Consider the following 23,712-nt stretch of genomic DNA (forward strand, 5'->3'; position numbering starts at 1 on the left):
TGCCATATAGATAGTAGACATTTCTAGTAGCGGCTTATGGCCTAGTTTTTGGGAAAATCAAATAAGGCTGTGATACTTTGAATCATTAAATTAACTCGATTTTGCATCATCTCCTTCCAAATTTTTTTTTGTTATCAAAAACAACCCCTAAATAATTAAAACAATGTACCTGCTTTATTATTTCCCCATCTGATTTATGTCTCATTTTCGTCTTTTTGTCACTGCCTATTGCCATGACGTAGGATTTAGCTTTATTAACATGCAGATCCAGGTTATGCATAAAATCTGTTTAGTGTGTGATTAAATTTTGTAATGCCATGGGTGTCCTTGCCAGCAGGACAGCATAGTCTGCGTAAAGGAGGATAGGAAGAACAGGAGATGAAACTAGCTGGGTATCTTTCGCACTCTTGATCTGGACGTCATTTTGTTCATTTTTATAGAGAGTGAACAGAAAGGGGGCCAGGATACAGCCTTGCCTGACACCCCTTTCAATTTTAAATGGTTTGGTGCATTCACCATTTTTCCTGTATCGTACCACAGCGGTAGCATCCAGATATAGCCCCCTAATAAAGGTAATATTAATTTCCTCCACTCCCATCTCCTTTAACATTTCCCATAGCTTGCTGTGAACCACACAGTCGAAGGTCTTACATAAATCCATGAATGCCAGATACATTTGGCCATTTTTTGTTCTCGTGTATTTACCAATTGTGAGTCAAGTTGAGATATTTGTCCAGTGTTCCCCCTACCCTGACTAAACCCATACTGAACTTCTGTGAGGATGTCCCTATCCTCTGCCCATATTTCTAGTTTATTTAACAATAACCGACCCATTAGTTTGGCTGAGCTTTCGAGCAAAGAAATGTGATGATAATTGGCAGTGACCGAAGCATCCCCTTTTTTGTGTATCGGGATGAATATTGATTTTTTCCAGGAGGGAGGAGGACCAGTCTCAGCTATGACGTTAAAAGCCACAGTTAATAAAGACCAAAAATGAATATTGGCTAGAAAAATATGCATAGGTACCCCACCGGGCCCCTGTGCTTTGCCAGATGGAGATTGGGGCAGGGCAAGTTTGATTTAATCAAAGTCAGATAAGAGGCGAATAGGGGAATCAATAGTAAGGCTAACATTTCCGCCTGTAGATTCCTCTATCCCATGAAAAATACCCTGAAAGAGTTTTGCCCAAGAATCTTCTTCAATATTGGTATCTAAGGATGGACCATTATGGTCATTCAGTAAGGGAGTAATGATAACTTATCAGAAGGCCGTGCTAACTCGAAGGGAAGAAGATTTCTTTAGATTGTCCCATGGCTCTAGTTTCAGCTGACTCAGCCTGTTTGTCCTGGCTAGATTATAGGTTTTCCTCAGCACGTAGATCTGATCTGCATTCCAAGGTGATGACTTGAGTGCCTAGCGCAGATTTGAGGAAGCAATCATGCAATTCTTAACAAACTACCGATGAGATATGGAATCTCTAGTAGAGGGCGGGTGTATCAATTGTGATTTTAGATACATTAGTAACTTAACGCCTCAGCTATACAGATCTGGTCTAGTGATGGATCCTGACAGGTTTTTATGCCCTACGGGTTAGCCAAAACAACAGTCATGAAAAGAGTGACCACATCGACCTTCTCCCATTTCAAAGTGATGCCATTGGATCTACTTATAATTGGTTTGGGAAATTTGGGGCCATTTTGGGACTAAGGCACCAGCCATAACAGACCACTGGACAGTGTGGCATGATCACTAAATTCAGTGAAGTTGTTTTTTTGGTTTTGAAAGCCTTGAATGTAGGATCTCAGATTAGATGATATAATCTAGAGTAGATAGATTTTCACCTCTATGAAAAGTTGGAAAGAAAGTCCCCGTGTGTGTATCTATAGCGTTATGGATCAAAAGTTACCATTTCACTAGTATGGTATTAAGGACGTTCCCCTGGGTGTCGTGATGAAAATGGGGGATACAGACATTTTTGTGATCCAAAATTCCGCATAGCTCTGCAGAATATCGAGAGCAAGGTTTCAAATAAAAATCTGTCAAAGGGAAATCCCTGGGTACACACTAAAGTATGGACTTACTCTATTACCATACCTATCTATCTGGGCATTCAATCGTCAAATTTAGAGAACTCTAAATTTGACGATTGAATGCCCAGATAGATAGGTATGGTAATAGAGTAAGTCCATACTTTAGTGTGTACCCAGGGATTTCCCTTTGACTGATTGTCACTGTACCCTGTTCCCTGGTGATAGTGGGGTACTCTCTCTCTAGAAATCTTCAAATTAAAATCTCTCAACCAAATTACATATAGGGGTTTGAGATTAGACTCCACTAAATCCTCTAACAAATTATCCAGAGTTTGGGGTACCACCACTGGGTCCAGTTGTTATAATAGTTTACCAATAATAGATCCCAGGTGTCAGTGCCTTTAATAACCAGAAAATGAAAATGTGTAGAATTATTTATATAAGTCCGGACTTTAAGTGCCACCACGTTGGAAATCAGTGTTAATAAGCCACCCCTGGGCCTACCCCCTGTAGATGGAAAGACCAAAGTTTGAAAAGACCTATATCCATCGATGTATATTGGGTCTGTCTCCAAGGTTTCTTGGACAAGGATAATCTGGTAATTGGACAGAACAGAAAGCCATTCCTCATTGTTACGCTTGCTGCTGTATCCAGCTATGTTCCAGGATGCAAAAGAGTATGTTAGGTCTGTGTGTCCCTAATAAGAGATAAATTAATGCATTGGTCGGGAGCAGATATGTGTGAGACAGCACAACTCGGGTGCTCCTTTCTCCCCGGTAAGAGCTGGCAAACATCCATTTGCTTCACCCCTTCAAGCTGTATTATGTTAGACAACTGGTTTTCACCCGTATGTCAATCAGAAGAATCTAGACCTGATAAAGGGGCAAATCTATTGGACGTGGAATAATGTACAGTATTAATCATAGGAATCCTGTTCACATATGGATGGTGATCTGAAACTGTATGCTGGACCCCTCCCAGATGCAGGGTTTGTAGTTCATAAAAGAAATCCAGAGGTGAGCAGACGATCATAGTAAGTAGGTTCGGATCAGCTATGGGTTGTGAGAGTAAATCTCTTACCAAATGGGGGCTGTCAAAGTTTAAAACACAATCGCCCTCATAAGGTTTTGGAGAAGGGCCCACCCAAGAGGTTCTTCGTGCCATTAAGAGAAGGTTCCGTATCAGAGGTCCTGGCCTCATGTGAATGTTTAACCAGTGGCGTCCTTCGGCCATGAGCTGGGTAATAGATTCACTTTGTGAGGAACTAAGAGCAGGAACATTCAATAGAACTATTACATATGGGCGAGCTGTGGGTGGGAGATCAAGGTATTGATGTTTAGAATATCTCTGCGTGAGATCAAATGATGGCTACTTGGCATATCTTTGAATGGTTTTTCCAGAGCCCTCAGGAGGGTTAGGGATAACCAATCTGATCACAGGTTTCTGAGAGGTGGGTGTTACAAATAGTGGGAAGGGAGTGTTGATAGGTTCACTTAACAATAACTAAATGCCCCCTCTTTGTAGTGTCCCTACTTGCGGGACACACCATTGATTGACCACGCCTAATGATCATCCTGACTGAGAACAAAGGGTACAAACATGATTATTTGTGGTGTGCATAGGGTGTAATGGTTGGTTATTGTGTAAGGGGTGGCTGTGTTGGAACTTTACTGGGGCCTAGTAACTCCTCGATTTTTTGTTCAATATTATCCAATTGTGATAATATTAGGCTAATTAATAGAGAGAGTCTTCCAATAGGACCAGCGACTGTGAGAGTTCATAAACATCAGAACCGGTCTTAGATCTTGGTTGTTGAGGAGATGATTTCCTGAGTTTCTTTGCTCGGGTTGAGGGAGATTCTTTAGTGGGACCTTTCTTCCTCTTACCGTTTGTAGTCACAAAGGGAGGGGGCTTGGGGACAGTGAGGTTAGTGGGTGCGGGAGGGAGGGATGTCAATAACAGGTGCTGTGTTATTTGATGGGAGGTCACAATGTTCGGAAGCCCCCTGAATGTTAAGCCGTGACTTGGGCTCGATACTGAGTTCGGAGGAAGCAGGTGTACTGGTAGAGAGTACTGTACGCCATCATTGGAGCCGTGGGCACCGTCCCCCAGAAAGAGTCTGCGCTCTGTAAGGGCTAGCTCTTTAGATATGGCATTAGTAGCTTGGGATAAAAATGAGTCAATAATAGAGATAGTAGACAAGAATTCAGGGTTGGATCTTTCCTACCCAGCTTGATGCAGGCTCCAGACGACCTGAAATACTGGGATTAGATGGTTGTCCCAGCCCGGCCTCCACCGGGCTTTGACAGGCGTAGATGGGCCCGCCCTTGGCCAGCGCGCATCTCGTGCCGCGGGAGTCACAGGAGCCCGAGCTGCCTTTATGCGCCTCCTGGTGCTGCTGGTACACGTTGGCGGTGCCAGCCGATGGGCCTTATGGGGGATGTAGTCCCCTGGAAACTGCTAGTGCCTGGTGTGCAATGATGGGCTCCATGCCGCAGCTGCCCCGAGCGGCCTTTATGTGCCTCCTGGCACTGCTGGTGTGCGTTGGCGGTGCCTGCCGCTGGGCCTGTTGGGGGATGTAGTGCGATGGAAAGTGTTGGTGTCTGGTGTGCAATGACGGCCCTCCTGACCTTTGCATGCAGCCCCTTGGCAGCAGCACTGGGCTGCTGTTTACTCGACTCAGCACTAACATGAAGAAATTTTTTAAATATATAGCAAGAACGCATTTAAAGGTTAACTGCACTTAGGGAAAGGCAGTAACAAGGCCCTCAACTTTAGGAACACCTACATTTTTAAAGACAGCAAATGTGTAAAAATACGATAGTCTTTTCAAAATTCTAAAAGTGTATTTAGTTGACCTGTAGAACTATTTCACCTTAGTAAATCAAAGTATAGCAGTGCATTCAGAAGTATTTCATTGCCATTAGTGACTACATCCAAGCACAGGAGATGGTTTTGAATAGCATGCATCCTTAGGTCATGTATTTCAAGTTCCTCTTATATGATGATAAAGAAAACGGAGGGAAATAAAAAAAAAAACAATTGCCCAGGGTCACACAATTTGGTCAAGTGGAGATGTCCGGATTCATCCTAGGTATACCGGTTTCACATTCAGCAGTTTTGTTCAGCCACTAAATATACATGCTTTGCTTCCCCTACACTGACTTTACACCACCCTGCTGGCATCATTGCGGCCCTCGGTCACACAAACGACCAAACTTTAAAGGCCCTGGGAAAATGTTTGTGAGTACCCATGGTCTAAGCCTAGTGTACTGATTACAATAATCAGTGACACATGAAGGATCCTAAAGGTGCAAAATCCAGATAAATTACAGCAGAGCTATCCCTTCAAATACAGTTCTTACACTCTGCACTTGCAATACTTTTCTCTTCGATAACGTACATCACACAGCCTCTGCTTACAACTGCAGGGCTCAGGTAAACTGTAAAATACAAGGCATACAGACAGACAGTGGAGCCATCTTTCAGGTTATACTACTGTGTCAGAGGGTGCGATTATAGAGTATAGAAACACCTCATGCAACTGGATTGCGTCTGTTGTTGATCATTCTGAGAAGTAAAATAAATAAAAAATAGAGTTTACACAGAGACGGTATTGCTGTACATTTATATTATGGAGGATTATAAAATACGTAGTTAATGAGGGCATTTGTGTGAAATCCTGGCTCGACCCATAGAACGATGGTCACTTAAGAGCTATTTTCTTAAATTGTGTACCATCATTCTGTTTCAACTCCAGGCTGATGGTAATGTGATGTGATGCAAAGAGCCTGTGTTTGATCAAAAAAAACTAAAATGTGCTCAAATGTCAGACTGTTGCCTACTGCTGGGGTTACTAACAACCTTCAGTGCCCTCTTTGAATTGATAAGTGCACAATTGATTAACCAAACATGCAGTCGGGTAAACTATATTACCAAATAAAAGTATTAATTTCATAGTAATATTTCGGTCCATTTAAAAAAAAAAATACGACGTAGGAAACCAAAGAACGAAAAGCACCCTTTCATGCAGAGAACAATAAAGAAGCAATTTAACTTAACTTTTCAGTTCTTTTATAAATATATTTTATTTCTAAACAGTGTTAAGGCTTCTTGGTGACTGCGCACCTGTGAGGCCTCTCTGTGTTACCACCGTTTACTTCCCACGACTGGGAACTCTGAGGCTCAAAACTGCTTCTTAAAGCTTTTCTGGGGAGAATGCTGAAAGCACAGGGGCTGCTCTGGGGGATGGGACGTCTGCCCACCTGCTATAGATATGCTAATGCAATCCTTTATCCCGAGGTGTGTGTAGGCGAAAGGCACTCCAAAGCGGCCGCTTTTATGGATCAGCGCTTCCTCCTGCCACAGCCACACCTCAGCTGCCTGCTCTCAAACTCTGTAATGTAGAGACACAGAGCAGAGGATTCCAAACAGAGCGCAAAGTTTGACCTTTTTGCAGTAAACCAATCAAGTTAACAATTCTCGCATCTACACACGCAGTAGTCACTTAAGAATGGCAACATGCTTATGTTTATTTGCACTATACATGTACATAACGAATGTGAACACAACAAAAATACTTTAAAAATGTGCTGTATTACTCTGCAATAATTGTGTTTAAACTGAACAATGGGCCATTGTCTGCCGTTTTTCGTCGACATCAGCAGTTCCTAAAGTGTGTTCAAGATAGTTTAAACAGGATGTAGTTATTATCAAATTACGTGTTTGTGAAGTCTTTACGTTTCATATTTATTAATCACTTACTGTTGTAAAAGGGCTTTTCAGCAAAATAGGTACTCAATATTACTAAAACTAACAAAAGTGGCTTGTATTATTTATTTTGGTTGTGTACAATCAAAGAAAGTTCAGACAGGATAAAAGTAGTTATTCTGCAACGTCAGCTGTCCAAATTATTACATTCATGTGCTACCCTGAATTCATAACGTATTTATCTATTTAACAAGATTAATTACAACTGCGTAATTTGTCATTTTCAGCTCTGTGTTGATCGTATTATATTGTAAGTCGATCTATATAGCACTGACTATCCTGAAGCGGTATCAAGGCACTTTCACAGGTTCTTAACTCGAAACTGACCCAAATTGCATTTAGAAATGTTAATAAAACAACTAACAATTTTAGTCACAAATGGTCTGAATTCAAAAGCTTCATGTGAATAAAGGTTTACTTTAATAAAGAGGGAAAAGGTTACTTTGCATGAAAAATGTTTTTAACACTGTGTTATGCAGTTTTTCCTTTCAAATGTCTGTGCTTTCTGCTGCTAGCATGTGTTCCTGGTGAAGAAAGTGTGTTTAAATGCAAAGTGTGTTTAGGGCTGCAGTACCGTCTCCTTTCTACAGGGGCAGAGCGAGCAAAAATCTAAACACACTTCATGAAACACAGGTCCCCACAAGGCAATTTTTTTAAAAGTTGTAAAAATTGACACAGATGTTCCTGAAGTCATTTTTTGTTATTTAAAGGGCATTGCCTTGTGGGGACCTGGGTTCAGGTCCCCACAGTGCAATCAAGTCCCCACAGCGTGAGTGTGTTATCACACCCAAGTCCCCACAAGGATAGTAACACAAACCCACACCGATAGCCAGCCGCACACACACACACACACACACACACAGAGAGAGAGCCAGCCGCACGCGCACACACACACACACACACAGAGAGAGCCAGCCGCACGCGCACACACACACAAACACACAGAGCCAGCCGCACGCACACACACACACACACACACACACACACAGAGCCAGCCGCACACACGCACACACACACAGAGAGCCAGCCGCACACACGCACACACACACACAGAGAGCCAGCCGCACACACGCACACACACACACAGAGAGCCAGCCGCACACACGCACACACACACAGAGAGCCAGCCGCACACACGCACACACACACAGAGAGCCAGCCACACACACACAGAGAGCCAGCCACACACACAGAGCCAGCCACACACACACAGAGCCAGCCACACACACACAGAGCCAGCCACACACACACAGAGCCAGCCACACACACACACACAGAGCCAGCCACACACACACACACACAGAGCCAGCCACACACACACACAGAGCCAGCCACACACACACACACACAGAGCCAGCCACACACACACACACACACAGAGCCAGCCACACACACACACACACAGAGCCAGCCACACACACAGAGCATCACACTCCCTGTAACACAGCATCACACTCCCTGTAACACAGCATCACACTCCCTGTAACACAGCATCACACTCCCTGTAACACAGCATCACACTCCCTGTAACACAGCATCACACTCCCTGTAACACAGCATCACACTCCCTGTAACACAGCATCACACTCCCTGTAACACAGCATCACACTCCCTGTAACACAGCATCACACTCCCTGTAACACAGCATCACACTCCCTGTAACACAGCATCACACTCCCTGTAACACAGCATCACACTCCCTGTAACACAGCATCACACTCCCTGTAACACAGCATCACACTCCCTGTAACACAGCATCACACTCCCTGTAACACAGCATCACACTCCCTGTAACACAGCATCACACTCCCTGTAACACAGCATCACCCTCCCTGTAACACAGCATCACACTCCCTGTAACACAGCATTACACTCCCTGTAACACAGCATCACCCTACCTGTAGCAGACCTCCCCGGTTGCATCAGACTCCGGCCCGTGGGGACCTCTTGTGCCCACGTTGGATGCTCACTCGGACCGCAGAAAGCGCCGCGAGGCCCATGTAGAGTCAGAGTGGGCGCTCTCTGGCTGGCTCTTGGATAGCACCGTCAGACTTTCCTAGAAGGCGCCTCGACGCCCGGATGAGGCGCTCCGCCCGCTCGGCTGTCTGCTGGCTAAATGTGGGAAATACATATTTTACACCTCCCCCCCCCCCATGAGGAACGGGGGGGCGCACGTTTAAGATGCTCCTCATGCAGGGAAGGAGTGACATCACCTGCTCGAGAGGGAAGGGAGGGGGGGGGGAGGGGAAGGAGGGAGGGAGAGAACAGAAGATTGAGTGGAGGGAGGGATGGGAGAGGGAGAAGGGAGAGGGGGTCGCAAAGCAAAAGGAGGAAAGGAGAAAAGAGTGAGGGTATGGGGGAGGGGAGCTACACGAGAGGAAGTCAAGTCAAATAATTTACATAGCGCACTACATACCCAGAGGGTCTCAAGGCGCTTGAGGAAGGGTGGGGAATTATTTGTCGAAAATCCAGGTTTTAAGCTGCTTTCTGAAGGCTGGGTGGTTTTGAGTGAGGCGGAGGTGAATGGGAAGGGAGTTCCATGTTTTAGCCGCTAGGTAGGAGAAGGATCTTCCCCCCATGGTGGATTTGTTGATGCGTGGAACCGCAGCGAGGGCTTGGTTGGAGGAACGTAGCTGGCGGGAGGGGGAGTAGAAGGATAATCGCGTGTTGAGGCATTCTGGTCCAAGTTCGTAGAATGCTTTGTGTGCATGAGTGAGGAGGCGGAACGTTTTCCTCTTATTGACAGGGAGCCAGTGGAGGTCTTTTAGGTGACCGGAAATGTGGTCTTTACGCGGGATGTCTAGTATGAGTCTGGCTGATGCGTTTTGGATGCGTTGGAGTTCTCAGGAGTTTAGCGGTGGTACCGGCGTATAGGGTGTTTCCGTAGTCCAGGTGGCTTGTAACTAGTGCGTGGGTGACCGTTTTTCTAGTTTCGGTGTGGATCCAGCGAAATGTTTTTTTGAGCATGCGGAGGATGTTGAAGCAAGATGATGAAACTGCGTTGACTTGTCTGGTCATCGAGAGAGAGGAGTCCAGGATGACGCCCAGGTTCCGTGCGTGGTCCGTTGGAATGGGTGCTTTTCCTAGGGCAGCTGGCCACCAAGAATCGTCCCAGGCGGAAGGGGAAGTACCTAAGATGAGGACTTCTGTTTTGTCTGAGTTCAGTTTAAGACGGCTGTGCTTCATCCATTCGGCTACTTCTTTCATTCCTTCATGTAGGTTGGTTTTAGCGGTGTTCGGGTCTTTGGTGAGGGAGAGGATCAGCTGAGTGTCATCAGCGTAGGAGATGATGTTGAGGTTGTGTTGGTGTGCGATGGCCGCGAGGGGGCTCATGTATACGTTGAAGAGGGTGGGGCTGAGTGAAGAGCCTTGTGGCACGCCGCAGATGACTTCGGTGGCCTCCGACTTGAACGGTGGGAGGCGGACTCTGAGTTCTTCCGGCGAGGAACGAGGTGATCCAGTCCAGTGCTTTTCCTTGGATTCCGATGTTGAGGCGTTGTAAAAGGGTGCTGTGGCAGACTGTGTCGAAGGCTGCGGAGAGGTCAAGGAGGATGAGGGCGACTGTCTCCATTGTCCAGTAGTGTTCGAATGTCATCTGTTGCTGCAATGAGGGCGGTCTCAGTGCTGTGTTTGGCTCGGAAGCCGGACTGTGATGAGTCGAGGGATTTGTTGGCTTCGAGGAAGGCAGCGAGCTGGTTGTTGACTGCTTTCTCGATGACTTTGGCCGGGAATGGTAGGAGCGAAATGGGGCGGTAGTTTTTGAGTTCGGTGGGATCAGCTGTGGGTTTTTTCAGGAGGGCGCTGAGTTCGGCGTGTTTCCAGCTTTCCGGGAAGGTGGCGGATTTGAAGGAGCAATTGATGACGTCTTGGAGATAGGGTGCTATGATGGAGTCTGCTTTGTTGAAGATGTGGTGAGGACATGGGTCTGTGGGGGATCCTGAGTGGATGGAGTTCATCAGGCGGATGGTGTCCTCAGTGGAGATTGGGTTCCAGTCATTAAGGATGTTCAAGGGGGGTGATGGTACGGTAGAAGGTTGGGTGAGTTGGTCTCCGGGTTGGTTGTCGAAGCTGTTGTGGATGTCTGCGATTTTGTCGTGGAAGTACGAAGCTAGGGAGTCGCAAAGGGTTTGAGAGGGAGTGATGTCGTTGGAGTTGGCAGTGGGGTTGGTAAACTCTTTGACGATGTTGAATAGTTCCTTGCGGTTGTGGGCGTTGTTGTCTAGTCGGTCTTTGAATGCAGCTTTCTTGGCAGTTCGGATCAGTTGGTGGTGTATGCGGGTGGCGTTTTTGAAGGCGTCTCTGGTGCTGGTGTTTGGGTCTTTTTTCCAGGCTTTCTCAAGGGAGCGACAGAGTTTCTTGGATTTTTTAAGATAATCGTTGAACCAGGGGGCGTTTTTGCTGCCTAGTTTGATTTGACGTTTTTTCAAAGGTGCTAGGTTGTCGGCGCTGTTGGTTAGCCATTGAGTGAGGTTAATGGCTGCTTGGTTGGCGTTCGATGAGTGGGCAGGGGGGTTTTGAAGAAGCGATGAGGAGATCTGGTCGATGGTGAGGTTTGGGCGCAGTTGGGGAGTCGGTCGGGGTTTAGTGCTAGGAGGGTGGAGGCGTTGTATGTAATGCGGGAGGGGTGGGTGGGTGGTGCGGGGACCAGGGGGTCTGGCGCTGGGCGCGGTCCAGGCGCGGACGGGTGTAGACGGGCTTAACTTTGGCGCACCTTCGGCGCAGCCGTAGCGCGTGGACGCTGCGCGTTGGGACATCTGCCTTAAATGGATAGTGGAGGGGGGCGGAGCATGGGAGGGGCAGCTGGGAGGCGGTATCGGGGAAGGAGAGGCGGGCCAAGGGAAACCACAACAAAATGGAGGTCAGAGGTAAATTTAAACAGGGGCAGCAAATGTGCAATAGCACCGAGTGTGCAGTCAATGTTACCAGCGTGTAAATATGAGCCTGAGAAATGATGCGCTATGCAGAGCAGAGAGTGCGGCGCTGCGTCTCAAATCGCTAGATTATGAGACTTTGATTTTCGCAAATTACATTTAATTAAAGCTGCGATGTTAAACACCAAAACGATAGAAAAGTTACAGCTGGCAGAGTGAACGATACCAGATCCGGCAGCAATTCGATTCAGCTGTGTGCGATGCGAGCAGCAGGCGATGTTAGGTACGATTAGAATATGGGGTCAGGGAGCGTGGGGGGGCGGCTGTTCTGTACAAAGTGCTGGTGCTTAGCACCGGAAACCACCGGCTAAAATTAAGCAATTGGTCTTCCTAATGCAAATCAGCACTGACTCTGGTCCTCGTGGAAGCAGTCCATCCTCACTAGTGGTCATGCCACCCTGCAGCCCACTGCTTTTTTAGTTGGGAAATTTGAGATTCACACCTTGTGAATCTCACAGACTAAGCTACGCCCCTGCCTAATCTTGTCCTCGCCGTCCCCACACTCAACAATGATGATAAATGGCATATTGTGGCATATTACCCTCTGCGCATCTATATATATATATATATATAAATATATGTATATATACATAACTAGAAATATTTTCAATCAGTAACTGTAGTTAAAGGATCTAATCCAGTTTTATTTTTATTTCTGAATAAAAAAGTGCTTGGAACTTCCAGAGGTAAACTGTATGTAAATACCTCAAGTAATAGGCTTGTGGTGCAAAGCGCATAGTTTTATCTTCCGTTCTGCATTCGTTTCTCCGGCTTAAAGGTGCGCCGGAGATATGCATTTTTAAGCATATTCAGAACGCTGGGCGTGAAATTAAATGTTTGACAGAGTGGAAAAAAAATACAGAGTTTTTGGAGAGGTTGTTTTTTAAAGAGAAAAAATAGTAATGCTATGCAGATCTGGAGAGTGGGGGCGCAGCTGCTCGGTGGTGGAGTGACCCCTCTCTCCAGGAATTTGTGGCTCACTGTTCCCTCGCCTAATCTGCCGCCTCCATTGAAGTCGCTGCCAGGCCACCTTATAGATAAGAGGAGGGGGAGAGCATGGGAGCAGGACTGACCCCGAAGCTCTTCCATGTAGGTAGTAGCATAGGGAACAAAGGCACACACAATAGGCTGCACTGCAGCCCAGTGTAACTACCAGCGGGGGAGATTAATCCAAGAACCTGTAACGTCACATTTTGTTTGTTTTGTCCTTTAAAATGAGCCTTGAACGGAATGTTTGGGAGTCAGGGTTTTAACCCTTTGTATGCTCATGACGGAGCGGTTCCGTCATGGCCCTGCCGCTGCGCCTGCGTGGCGCTGATTTCGCGCCTGCGTGGCGCGTTCTATTAAGCAGGCGGGGCCATGACAGACCCGCTCCGTCATGAGCACAGCGCAACCGCGGCTCGTGACGGAGCGGCTCCGTCACGAGCATGCGGGCGCCGCTCGGGCCCCCCCCCTAGCGCTGCGGCGGAATTGCCGCCGCAGCGAAGGGGTTAAGAGGGATGCAAAAAAGGGTGTGTGGGGAAGGAGGCTCTAAAAGAGGTGCAGCCTATGTAATTAGGGGCGTCGCTTGAACACTAGTTTTTCTGATCCCTATAATGGGCCAGCCTAACGGTAATTTGGTGCAAGATTAAGAAAAATATGAACAAAATCGTAATCACTACTTTAATGGTTTTTTCGACTTTCTTCAGAAAATTATCAGTTTTATTTCTCAGTACAGTGAAGGACATGAATATAGGGCCCCATAGATACCCGTGTTAATCTGTGTTTTTGTTTTTTATTACTAACGGGTCCGAGACCAGGGTGGACCCGGCCCACTAAAAGCCCTGCTGGAAATAGAATGTTCATAGGTAACTCATGTTTGAGTGTACGGACATTCAAGAGCCCATAACTCTTTACTTTCTACCAAATATATGCACCACACCACCACCAAAAGCCAGCAACCAAAAATGAGTTAGCATCTTTGCAAAATCACATTGTTCCCTGCTTTTTTTTTTTTTTTTAAGCATACAAACATAACTAGCTTGGGGGCACGGGTGAATAACAAAACAACAAGCTATCGTGTTTTGCTGACCATCCTTCAGTCAAACACCCAAAGCAGAGCCAATGAAATACATGAACGAAAGAACTGAGAAAAAAATAGAGCTACATTCCAATATATACGCCTGACCATGTCGTCTTGGGATGGACTGGAATTTATGTAAACACGTGCACCGAAAGTTAGTATTTAATAGTCACATACCCTGTAGACCTGCATACACAATACATAAGACGTAAAGTAGGAGGGGTGAGGGGGCAGAGCGGAGCCAGGTCAGACTCCCGCAGTATTTGTAGGCCGCCCACCCACAACCCCTGCATAGAATAACGCCGGGCTTCTTTCGGCCGCGCTGTAGAGGGCCTATTCTTTTTTTTAAAAGACAATGCATTCTTAAAACAATCGAATTTGAAGAATGTGTGTTTTTTTCAGTGGACAGAAAAACCTCCGGGGGAATGCAGCAGGTGCGTGATCCCATCTGCTTAAAAACAAAAATAGAAACGGTTTCTAAGAAAACAGAGCGCTTCTCTGGCAAACTTGTTTTAACAATGCACGGCGCTGTGGGGGATTAAAGACATTCGCTGCAAGCAGCAGCTGGAAAGAAAAAAAAGCACCTACGAGCGCACGGACAGCGGGAGGGGGGGGGCAGGAAAAGCACGGACAGCGGGAGGGGGGGGGGCGGGAAAAGCACGGACAGTGGGAGGGGGGTGCGGGAACGAACGGGCACACGGAAAGCACTCACCTGGACCTGGACTTCCTCGGCCGCAGCATGACCCAAATAAACATGGACGAACAAAAAAAGAAACCCCGCCCACCGCCGCACGGACGTCCGAAAAGGGGCTGGATGAGAAAAATTCTCAGAAACGCCCACGAGTCGCCTCGCAGAATGACGGACGCCTCTGTTTCCCAATGGCTAGCCTCCATTTATGGAGCTAGCCGATGGGAAACAGAGGCGGGACTTTTGTCCATACTGCAAAACAAGTTTGCCTGCGCGAAACGCTGCTTGCGCAGCTGTTCGCCAGGCGAAACCTAAAAACTGTGGCGGCAGTGTTTAACTTTGCCAACAGATTGGGAGGTAGGCCATTTGCCAACAGATTGGGACTGAGGCTGTGAAGTAACTCAGTCATCTACAGGGCCAAGTGCCTCGCAGCTGCTTCAAATGGGTCTAGGGTATTGGCAACTCAGGCGGCTTGGGTACTGTAGAGTATGGCTTCCTCAAGAATTTGCTCTCCGTCCCCACTAGCACAAGTTCCTTTATTGGTCACCTATTGGCAGGGCTGGGCTATATTGAGGATTTTAATAAAAATGCAGCCTCTGCTACTGTGGCTCCAAATATGGTCCCAGGAGCAGACAGTTCTTAACAGATTGTCTGCAACTGGTTTGCTGCATGGACATTCCTTGGCTAAAGTATATCCACCATACTTTTTAGAGCCTAGAGCGAGATTGTTTAGGTCCCCGAGCAGCCTCAAAGCAAATTGTGATGCAACATTGAACACCATTTCAGACACCTTGCTAGAAAACAAGGACTGGTAATAAGGGAGTCTAATCTTTGCATTGACTGAAAGTGACCTCAGTCTGCCCTTCAGATGAGTGATGTTATCAGTGGAATAAGTGACTGGAAGACAGAAGAGGTAAACCATGCTAAAGGGCTTCTACAGGTGCCTTGGACCAAAGCCAACAAGATGAAATCTTGCAGTAAAGCAAGAGGAGCCCCCAAACCTCTGACTCACCTCACCAGTAACCAGGTATTTTCCATCGGGAGAGAAGGCGAGAGCTGTGATGGTTTTTCTGGAATGACAAAATAAACATGAGAAGTTAGATTAACACTGTACACTAGTGCCACTCTATGCATCAAATACAAGACAGATGGGATATATGTGCACTGTGTTCAAGTGGGGGAAAGAGGCCAAACATAAAGCTACCGGAACGGGAGTTCCAGGGGGTGGCACTGGTTGTAGGACAGGCACGCATGGCTGAACCAAGAGTGTGTCTACAACGCTGTCCTAACACTGATGCGTCTAAACCACGCATGCCTTTATCAAACATGCCTTTACCACAAGATTGCGTGGTAAAGAGGTATGGATGGCAAAGATTAACACTACCCCAACACCCTCACTCCCTGCCCTAAACCCTAAAATCCTACCCCCCTACCTCACCATCCCCGCCCTCAGGTCTAAAACCTAGCCTGCCCTTAAACTTATCCTCCCGACCCTGAGTCTAAAATGCTGCCCCCTACCAAAAACTACCCCAACTCCTGCCCCCCACCCTGAGCCCTAAAACCTATCCCTGCGCGGTCCTTAAAACTACCCCTTCCACTACCCTGGGGCCTAAAACCCTGTCACATTCCAAAAAGTACCGACCCCCCCCGCCCTGAGCTCTAAAACCACCCCACCCTACAAAGCTATCCACCCAAACTCTCCCCCAGCCCCATTTACCTGTCCACAGCTAGAGCTTCCTGTTCAGAAGCTTCCTCTTCTCCTCGTCAATCTGAACACTTGACCACTATATGCCTTAGCCACGCATATGCGTGGTTAAGGCAAATTCGTGGTTCAGGCAAGCATGGCTACGCTTGCGGGTAAACGGCACACATGGCTCAGCCTGTATTGTAAAGGCAGTTTCCCTGTGACATCTGTCATTTTTATGGCGGATTGAAGGTGTCCTTTCTTACTACTAATGCTGGAGGAACCACACCTACTTTGGATGCTCAGTACATTGCAATGAGACCGTCCTACTAGGTACATTTGAGCTTTCCGCAGAATGATTTACAGTCGTGCTAGTTTTGGCACAAACAAGAACATGCTTATATGCAGATACAGAGGAGTAACAAGACTGAGAACAGCAATGACTAAGATGCTCAGCCGGCAACCTAAGGACATAGGAGAAAGGCATCAATTCAAACAAGAAGTCAAGGGTCTGGCTCAGAATGTTGAGAACCTATTTGTTATCACGCCCCTCTCATGCATTTGATAAAATAATTTGACGTCCGATAATGGTTAGCAAACCAATGTTTTCTGCTCAGTCCGTTCGGTTTTGTTGGAGACTAGGAACCCAGAGGATTCCTGTGTGAATCCCTGCTTTTCTAGCATTATTACTGCACTGTGTGTAGTAAAGTTTCCAGGTAGGCTTAAACCGAAGCTCAGTACAATCTTTGCCAGCTCTAGAAATCAGAAAGTCAAATAACAGCTTATTCCGGTCTGGTTCAGAGGAGAAAATATTGGAACACATATCACATCACCTAAAACCTAAAACAATCAAAGCGAAGCAGAACACTTAAAACAGTTTAGGTTATGTGCATTTGTAAAGTGCTCCATCACAAGGTAGGGTATGTTGCAGCTGAAAGCAGGTGCACGAGTAGCTTGGCGAGAGGAAATCTATTTGAAGGGCTAGTTTCTTGTAGAACTATTATTGAAGAGGTGGCAATGATGTGTAATGGCAGGTCGCTTTAGGAGTGATGTAGGAGAAGGTGTGACTGGTCTCTCTGGTTCTGTATTTGCGTGGGATGTGCGTCAGTAGCAGTTCTCCGAACGGAGGTGTCTGATGGGTTAGTGAAATGCGATTCAGGCTGCTTTCCTTCGGCCTCCCCCGAGAACAGCGAAGAGATGAGGAATGGATGGTGGACAGGTGCCTTGAAGCTGGTGTTAGAGAAGGAGGCAGTATAATTTCCCAATCTCTGAATGAAATGTAGCTGGCCTCAGGCTGGCACAAGTTTTTAAGAAGCACATTCTTGTTGAAACTGCAAGCATGTTTAGTTCCTAATCCATCAGAATAAAATCTAGGTGTGTTGAATAACTGGCTTTTGATCGTAATTAATTGGATAACCTGTTTTTTGTGCCGCAGGGTTCACAGAGGGTTGCACAATAAAATCTGGAGCGGGAGGCAAACATTAAAGTGAGAAGGAGGATTGATGCTGCCAAAGAGCAGGTAGTAGAGTTCACTTCCCTGGGGTAAGACTTACTCTAAATACCAATGTACTGGGCTGCACAGCACATAGGCTGAAAAAAGTGGGCGGAGGCAGTTCAAATTTCAAAAGGGGACTAAAGCCTAAGCTCCTTCCAGACCCAATAAACCTAGGTAAACTCTCCGCTGGAGAGACAAGCCATCCCAATCTTAATTTACAAGCAGTGCAATCCAGAAACAACAAACTCGATTTAACACAGAATCCGTTCCTTTCTTGATACAGTCCAACAATAGGGGTCCCTGCCTCATGGCACCACGTACCTTAATTTGCTAGGATTATAAAGCCAATGGCAGTGCGGTCTCTGGTCAATGGAAAAGTGTTCAACTAATAAGCAGATTTTTCAATTTGGATACCAGCAGAAAATTGGTTTGGGACCGGAATTTCTTTTGTGGGTGACTCGAATATAGAGCACACTGCAGTGAAACCAGGTTACCGGATTCCTCAATGCTAGTTTCATTGTCCAATGCAAGAAAACCAAAGACACTGTGCTAGCAGTTGATCCAGAAGCATTCTGAATTTAAGGCAACTCCCAGATTAAGGGTTTAAATTGGAATGTTGGTAGTAAAGACAGTTAAGCACTCAAAGACATTGAGCTGTTTATTGCAGAACCATCATCTACTCTATCAAGGTTGTTATAGAAGTTACAGGAATGAAGGTCACATTCAGGATACCAAGATTCAAGATTCAAAAATACTTTATTCGGTTAAAAAGCAAGATAACCATGAAAGTAGCATGACAAATGCAGTTTACAGGAGGTGGAGTATGCTTATTTTTTAAAAACACAAGAAAAAAGAAAAACATCAAAATTAATTCATATATACGATAAAAGCAATCAGTCAGATCGAATTGATTTACGGTACTTAAAAACCAATTTTAAAAATTCTGCAATTGAGGCAACCATAAAAACAGTTTCCATTTTCTGGCACTCTGTAAACGCTAGGCGGCATCTATATACATTTAGATCCTTGAGGATAGGGATGATAAGATTCTTTCGAGGAAGAGTATAAAATTTACAAAAAAATAATATGTGTATATCGGATTGATGGGATACTTCATCACATGGACAGGGACATAGATCCTTCGACCAACAATTCATCAACGGGAACGATAATGTCCTAAAAACAATATTCAATCTAAAACGGGTCAAGAGGTAACGTTCATGGTTGGACATATACAATGAAAGATATGGCTGCAATCTCTCTCCACATAGAATGTCCTGGTGGGCGGAAACAGTCTTTTTTCTCGCCTCTTCTATGTGTCTCATTTCCTTGAGGTACACCGTACATAGATTCTTCAAATCCCTTCTAGATATATATTCCATGGATTGCGGGTCCTCAAAGTATTGGAGGCAATTTATTTTTTCAAGAAAGTTTTTGACGTAGCCTATCCATTTAAAGTCACTGATATTGTCCAGTACCATGATGTCCTTTAAAATAGCCCGGTTGACAACACATTCATCATTTGTCCAAACCCTATGCCAAAGGAGGACTGGCTGAATTTTAATAGTGTCTGTAATATAGGGTATACCCAGTTCAGCATGGCATATCAATTTTGCAGTACTTTGGGGTACGGACAGAATGTGACATAAAAACTTGTTTTCCATGATTTGAAGCGCATTAACCTTTGAGTACCCCCATAATCCGGCACCATAGGTGGCTACAGATATACAGGTCGCATTATACACAGTTAAAATCTCCTTTATGGGTTTTTTACCTAATTTTTTCATAAAGCATTTTAGGGCCATAATAGTCTTAGAAAATAACAGAGATCTCGCATGGATTGCTGTAGTCCATGAGCCACTTTCATGGAACAATATGCCCAGATACGGGAAGGTAGGGGTCCTTTCTAAGGGATTGGCATTTATGAAGATTGGCTTCAAATGTTTACTTGTTCTGGGCCCACAGAACATTGATAAAGTTTTAGAACAATTGATTTTCAAATCTAAGCCAAGCATAAAGGTGTTAAAGGCTGTAACCAGAGTTTGTAAAGCCATTGTTGTACGTGCCATCAGGACGGCATCATCAGCGTACATCAGTGCAGGGACAGGCCTACCTCTCACCATAGGCATGTCTCTGCCCTCCTGCACGAGATGCTTCTCCAATCCATTTATGTATAACAAAAATAGAAAGGGGGCTAAAACGCACCCTTGGCGCACACCCCTACCAATCCCAAATTGTCTACTGCATTCACCATTATTCCCGTATCTGACACTAGCAGTGGCCCCAGAATAAAGCTCTCTCAGAAAACATATGATGGCATTTTCTATCCCCAAATCGGCCATAATTGACCATAGTTTAGTGTGTGACACACAGTCGAAAGCTGATGTTAAATCAACGAAAGTGAGGTATAGACGTTGTTTTTTAACCTTTATGTATTTCTGTTGCAAGGTGAAAAGATTCAAACCTTGCTCAATGGTCCCCAAACCCTTTTGAAACCCAAATTGAAAATCACTTAGTACCCCATTATCCTCAGCCCAGCTCTGCAGTTTTGCTAAAATCACTCGCCCCAAAATTTTTATAGAAGAGTCCAATAAAGAAATTGGCCTATAGCAAGTACAACTTAGCCTGTCCCCTTTTTTGAAGATTGGGACTATTACCGATGTAAACCAGGTAGGGATTGGGCTATTTACCAGGGCGGCATTAAAAAGCTGAACCAGCAAAGGCCCCCATAGTTCGATGTTAGCTTTATAGAGGTCAGCTGGTATGCCGTCTGGCCCTGCTGCCTTGCCCCCCTTAGTCGCCTTCAAACTAGCTATCACTTCTGGGAGGGTTACAGTCAGAGTTCTAGTAGTGTCTAAATTTAACAACCCCACGTCCTGGCCTATATCAGGGGTTAGTTCCACAGCCTTATAAAGGGAGGAAAAATGAGCCACCCACTCATTTTCTGAGATAGCAATTTCCAAGCGTGCTTTTTGTTCATGTAAAAGGGGGGTATTAATAACCCTCCAAAAAGCAGCCGGATCCTTTGATTTTGAGGCAGCGCATAGATTGTCCCAAGCCTCCCTTTTTATCGAGGCCTTTCTGTCCTTCAGTGCTAAATTGTAGTCCTTCCTAGCAATTCTAATTAGGATTGCATCCCGTGGTCTTTTATGAATTGCAAGTCTAAGCTTTGTTAAGGCTCTAGTGCAATTCCTATCGAACCATTTCCTATTGGACTTTAAAAAGTTTTTCCTTTCAACCCACAAAGCTTCCTTAATAGTACTAGAGATAATATTAAAATGGGTTATTATATCACAATGCTCTGCGTAATCATCTAAACAGATCGAGAAACTATTCATGCATTTACTCAATATTTTATACAGGAAATCATCCGGAACCAGTCTGCTCCATTTAAGGTTGTAACCATTTTGAGCACCCAACCTCACGTCCTGGACCATTTGGTCCGGATCCTCTCTAATATCAGCTGCAGCAAATAGGTTCTCTAGTTTTAATACCTGTGGCAGGTGATCACTCAATGGTAAGTCCATGATATATGCTTTGATCAGTCTGCTCGCAGAGCTGAGCGTACATAAATTAAAATCAATGGTAGATGAGGCACCCCGACCAACAAATGTTGATACAAATGGCATTGTATGATGTGCTAACTCATTTGAAAACCCAAAATTAAAGTTAAAAATTATCTCATTTAGTGAGTCGCCTAATAGGGTATGTTCAAAATGGGTTAAGTTGACATCTTGTTCCAGCATTAAACCACAAATACCCTTTTGGCCCTTTTTGCAGAGAGTACAATTAAAATCACCCCCCCATAATAGCATAACTTCAGCCCTCTTGCTCTTATCAAGTTCATTTTGCATTTCTATAGTTAATGTGTCAAGTACATCCTTAATCATGCCATCTGGACAATTATTGTAAAAATTAAAAAGAACCATCTTTGGACCCTTCCTTGTGTAAATTACAATTTTTTGATAATAGCTGGATCCAGGGGAGAAAGAAATATTATCGTATACTAGGAGATTAGATATGTATACAGTCAACCCCCCCTTAGGTCTCCCATATGTTCCACCCACCGCCGGGGTAAAGTATGTTTTATAGCCATTAAGATGTATCGGGGTGGTAGCCCAAGTTTCTTGGAGGGCTAGTATTCCCACGTCGGTAATGGCCTCATCCCAGGTTGGATTGGTAATCTTTTGTTTTAGCCCAGCCACATTCCAAAAAAGCACCTTACAATAATCTTTTCCTGCAGTTGAGGTATCTATACTGTCCCCTGGTCTACTGACCAGGCTCCTTTGTATAGACTGATCCCCCCCCTGTGTTTCTAAGGTTTCATCAGGCCTTGGACAGCTTAACAAACCCAAGCCCAAAGAGTTGTTAGGCAGCAAGACATCTTCCTTGGTCTCGGGAAGTCAATCCACACTTTCCAAACAATCATACCGGTTGTAACATGGGAAGAACGGAGGGAATTGCGGGATGCCTGTGTGCCCTAGGTCATAGCCTTGAGGATAAGAGTAAGGGGGCCTCCCTTTGTGTTTCACAGTGTTCCAACCATCTTCAAACCTCCCATTCCACTGTGTGTTGTGATAATTGTTATCAAAAGCCTGACCAGTATTACCACCATTGTATCGTTTGTCCCTGGTCCAGCTCCACCTATTATCCGGTTGTTCACCCTCCGGATAAAAAAAGGATAAAGGCCTAGCCACAATAGACAGACCATAATTTCTTGGGGGCCTCGATGTAATAAATTCTGCGGTGCGGGGATTCTCAAATGTTATCACCACGCAATCACCGTGTGTCCTTTTTTTGTTGTTATTATTATACCCCACCCAAGGAGCCCTTTCAACCATGAGAATATTACTTTTAAGGGCTGGTGGCAAAGGGTAATTGTCGTTTAGCCAGTGTATTGTTTTATTTATAAGTCCCCCATTATTTTCATATGATTTATTATCAGGTTGTGGGACTCCAGTAAGGACCACCACGTATGGAGAGGCTTCTGGTGGTAGATGTATGTTTCTACGTGACTCCCTTTTTTCAACATTAGCTTTATCCTTGGGAGTTTGTGTGGGTGGTGCTGCTTTACCAGTTGTAGTTAAATTTTTAGGTATTGGTGTCGGTTTTGGAAGTAGATTATTGGTGGGTTTTGGAGGTGGAATGGTGGTAGGGTTTGATGGTGGATTGATAATGACATCATTTTTTGCAACTGTGGGAGGTCTATTCATAGTTGGTTTTTTTGGAGGAACTTTATTGTTCACATTAAAGCTAGGGGCACTAATATCTTTATGGATGTTAGTCAATATTGTTTCCAGACATCGTAGCCTAACCTCAATAGGTTCTAAAAGAATTTTTAGCATTGCAAAGATGTTACTATTAACCATGCTTAGGCTACTACTGTCCTCTCCCCCTCCCGCTTGATTGTCAACTACCCCGCTTAGTTCCAAAATGCCCTCCAGACTACTATCCAAGATGGTTTCGTCTGGCAGGCTTAGTGTTATGCCCACGCTTACCCGGGGCCCCCCTGCGGTGTCATTAATATCGGCGTGTGCATCTAAGTTAGTGCTCACGTTCGACTGTGTTGGATCCAGCTGAATTGGGTCATGGATTTTACTAGTCTGGGGTTTTTTCCCTTTTCGAGTGGTCGTTTTAATGGACTTTTGTTTAATACTCTTTTGTTTAGGGATTGCCCCCTCCTTCCTCCCCCTTTCAGTCAGGGTACTAGCTGAAGTTTCATTTTCAATTACCACTGGGCCATTTTCCAGCAACAAGGAGAGATTTGGGGTCGCTTCCAGGCCTTCCTGCGAGGCTGGTAAATCAGAACCCTGACCCTTATGTACCATTACAAGTGTTTTTGGAGCGGATACATTATTGGGTGTGCAAGCTTGAGCAATATGGCCCAAAGAAGAACGTTTTGCCATAGCTAAGTCTTGGGACACCCTTCTGTCCATCAGTATGATCCCTTCATCTATGAGAGCATGTGTGCGTACTATAAAGTCATCTAAGGTGCCTGTTAATTTCTTTGCCCCAGCGGCTGCCATGCTTCTGGTCTCAGGGTGATTCATGG

At 45.3% G+C, this 23,712-nt stretch overlaps 1 protein-coding gene across 4 annotated transcripts in view; it reads right to left on the reverse strand.

Annotated features, from left to right (window-relative positions):
• MAPKBP1 (mitogen-activated protein kinase binding protein 1) overlaps positions 1-23,712 on the reverse strand; it is a 921,590-nt gene that overhangs the window by 495,481 nt on the left and 402,397 nt on the right. For all 4 annotated transcript variants that reach the window (XM_086937231.1, XM_086937232.1, XM_086937229.1 and 1 more), the window contains one exon: positions 15,494-15,551. In XM_086937231.1, the coding sequence (XP_086793357.1) occupies positions 15,494-15,551 (58 nt within the window). The remainder of the gene's footprint in view (positions 1-15,493; positions 15,552-23,712) is intronic.

Source organism: Lissotriton vulgaris, chromosome 9 (genome assembly GCF_964263255.1).
Source record: "Lissotriton vulgaris chromosome 9, aLisVul1.2, whole genome shotgun sequence".
In the NCBI taxonomy this organism is placed as follows: Eukaryota; Metazoa; Chordata; class Amphibia; order Caudata; family Salamandridae; genus Lissotriton; species Lissotriton vulgaris.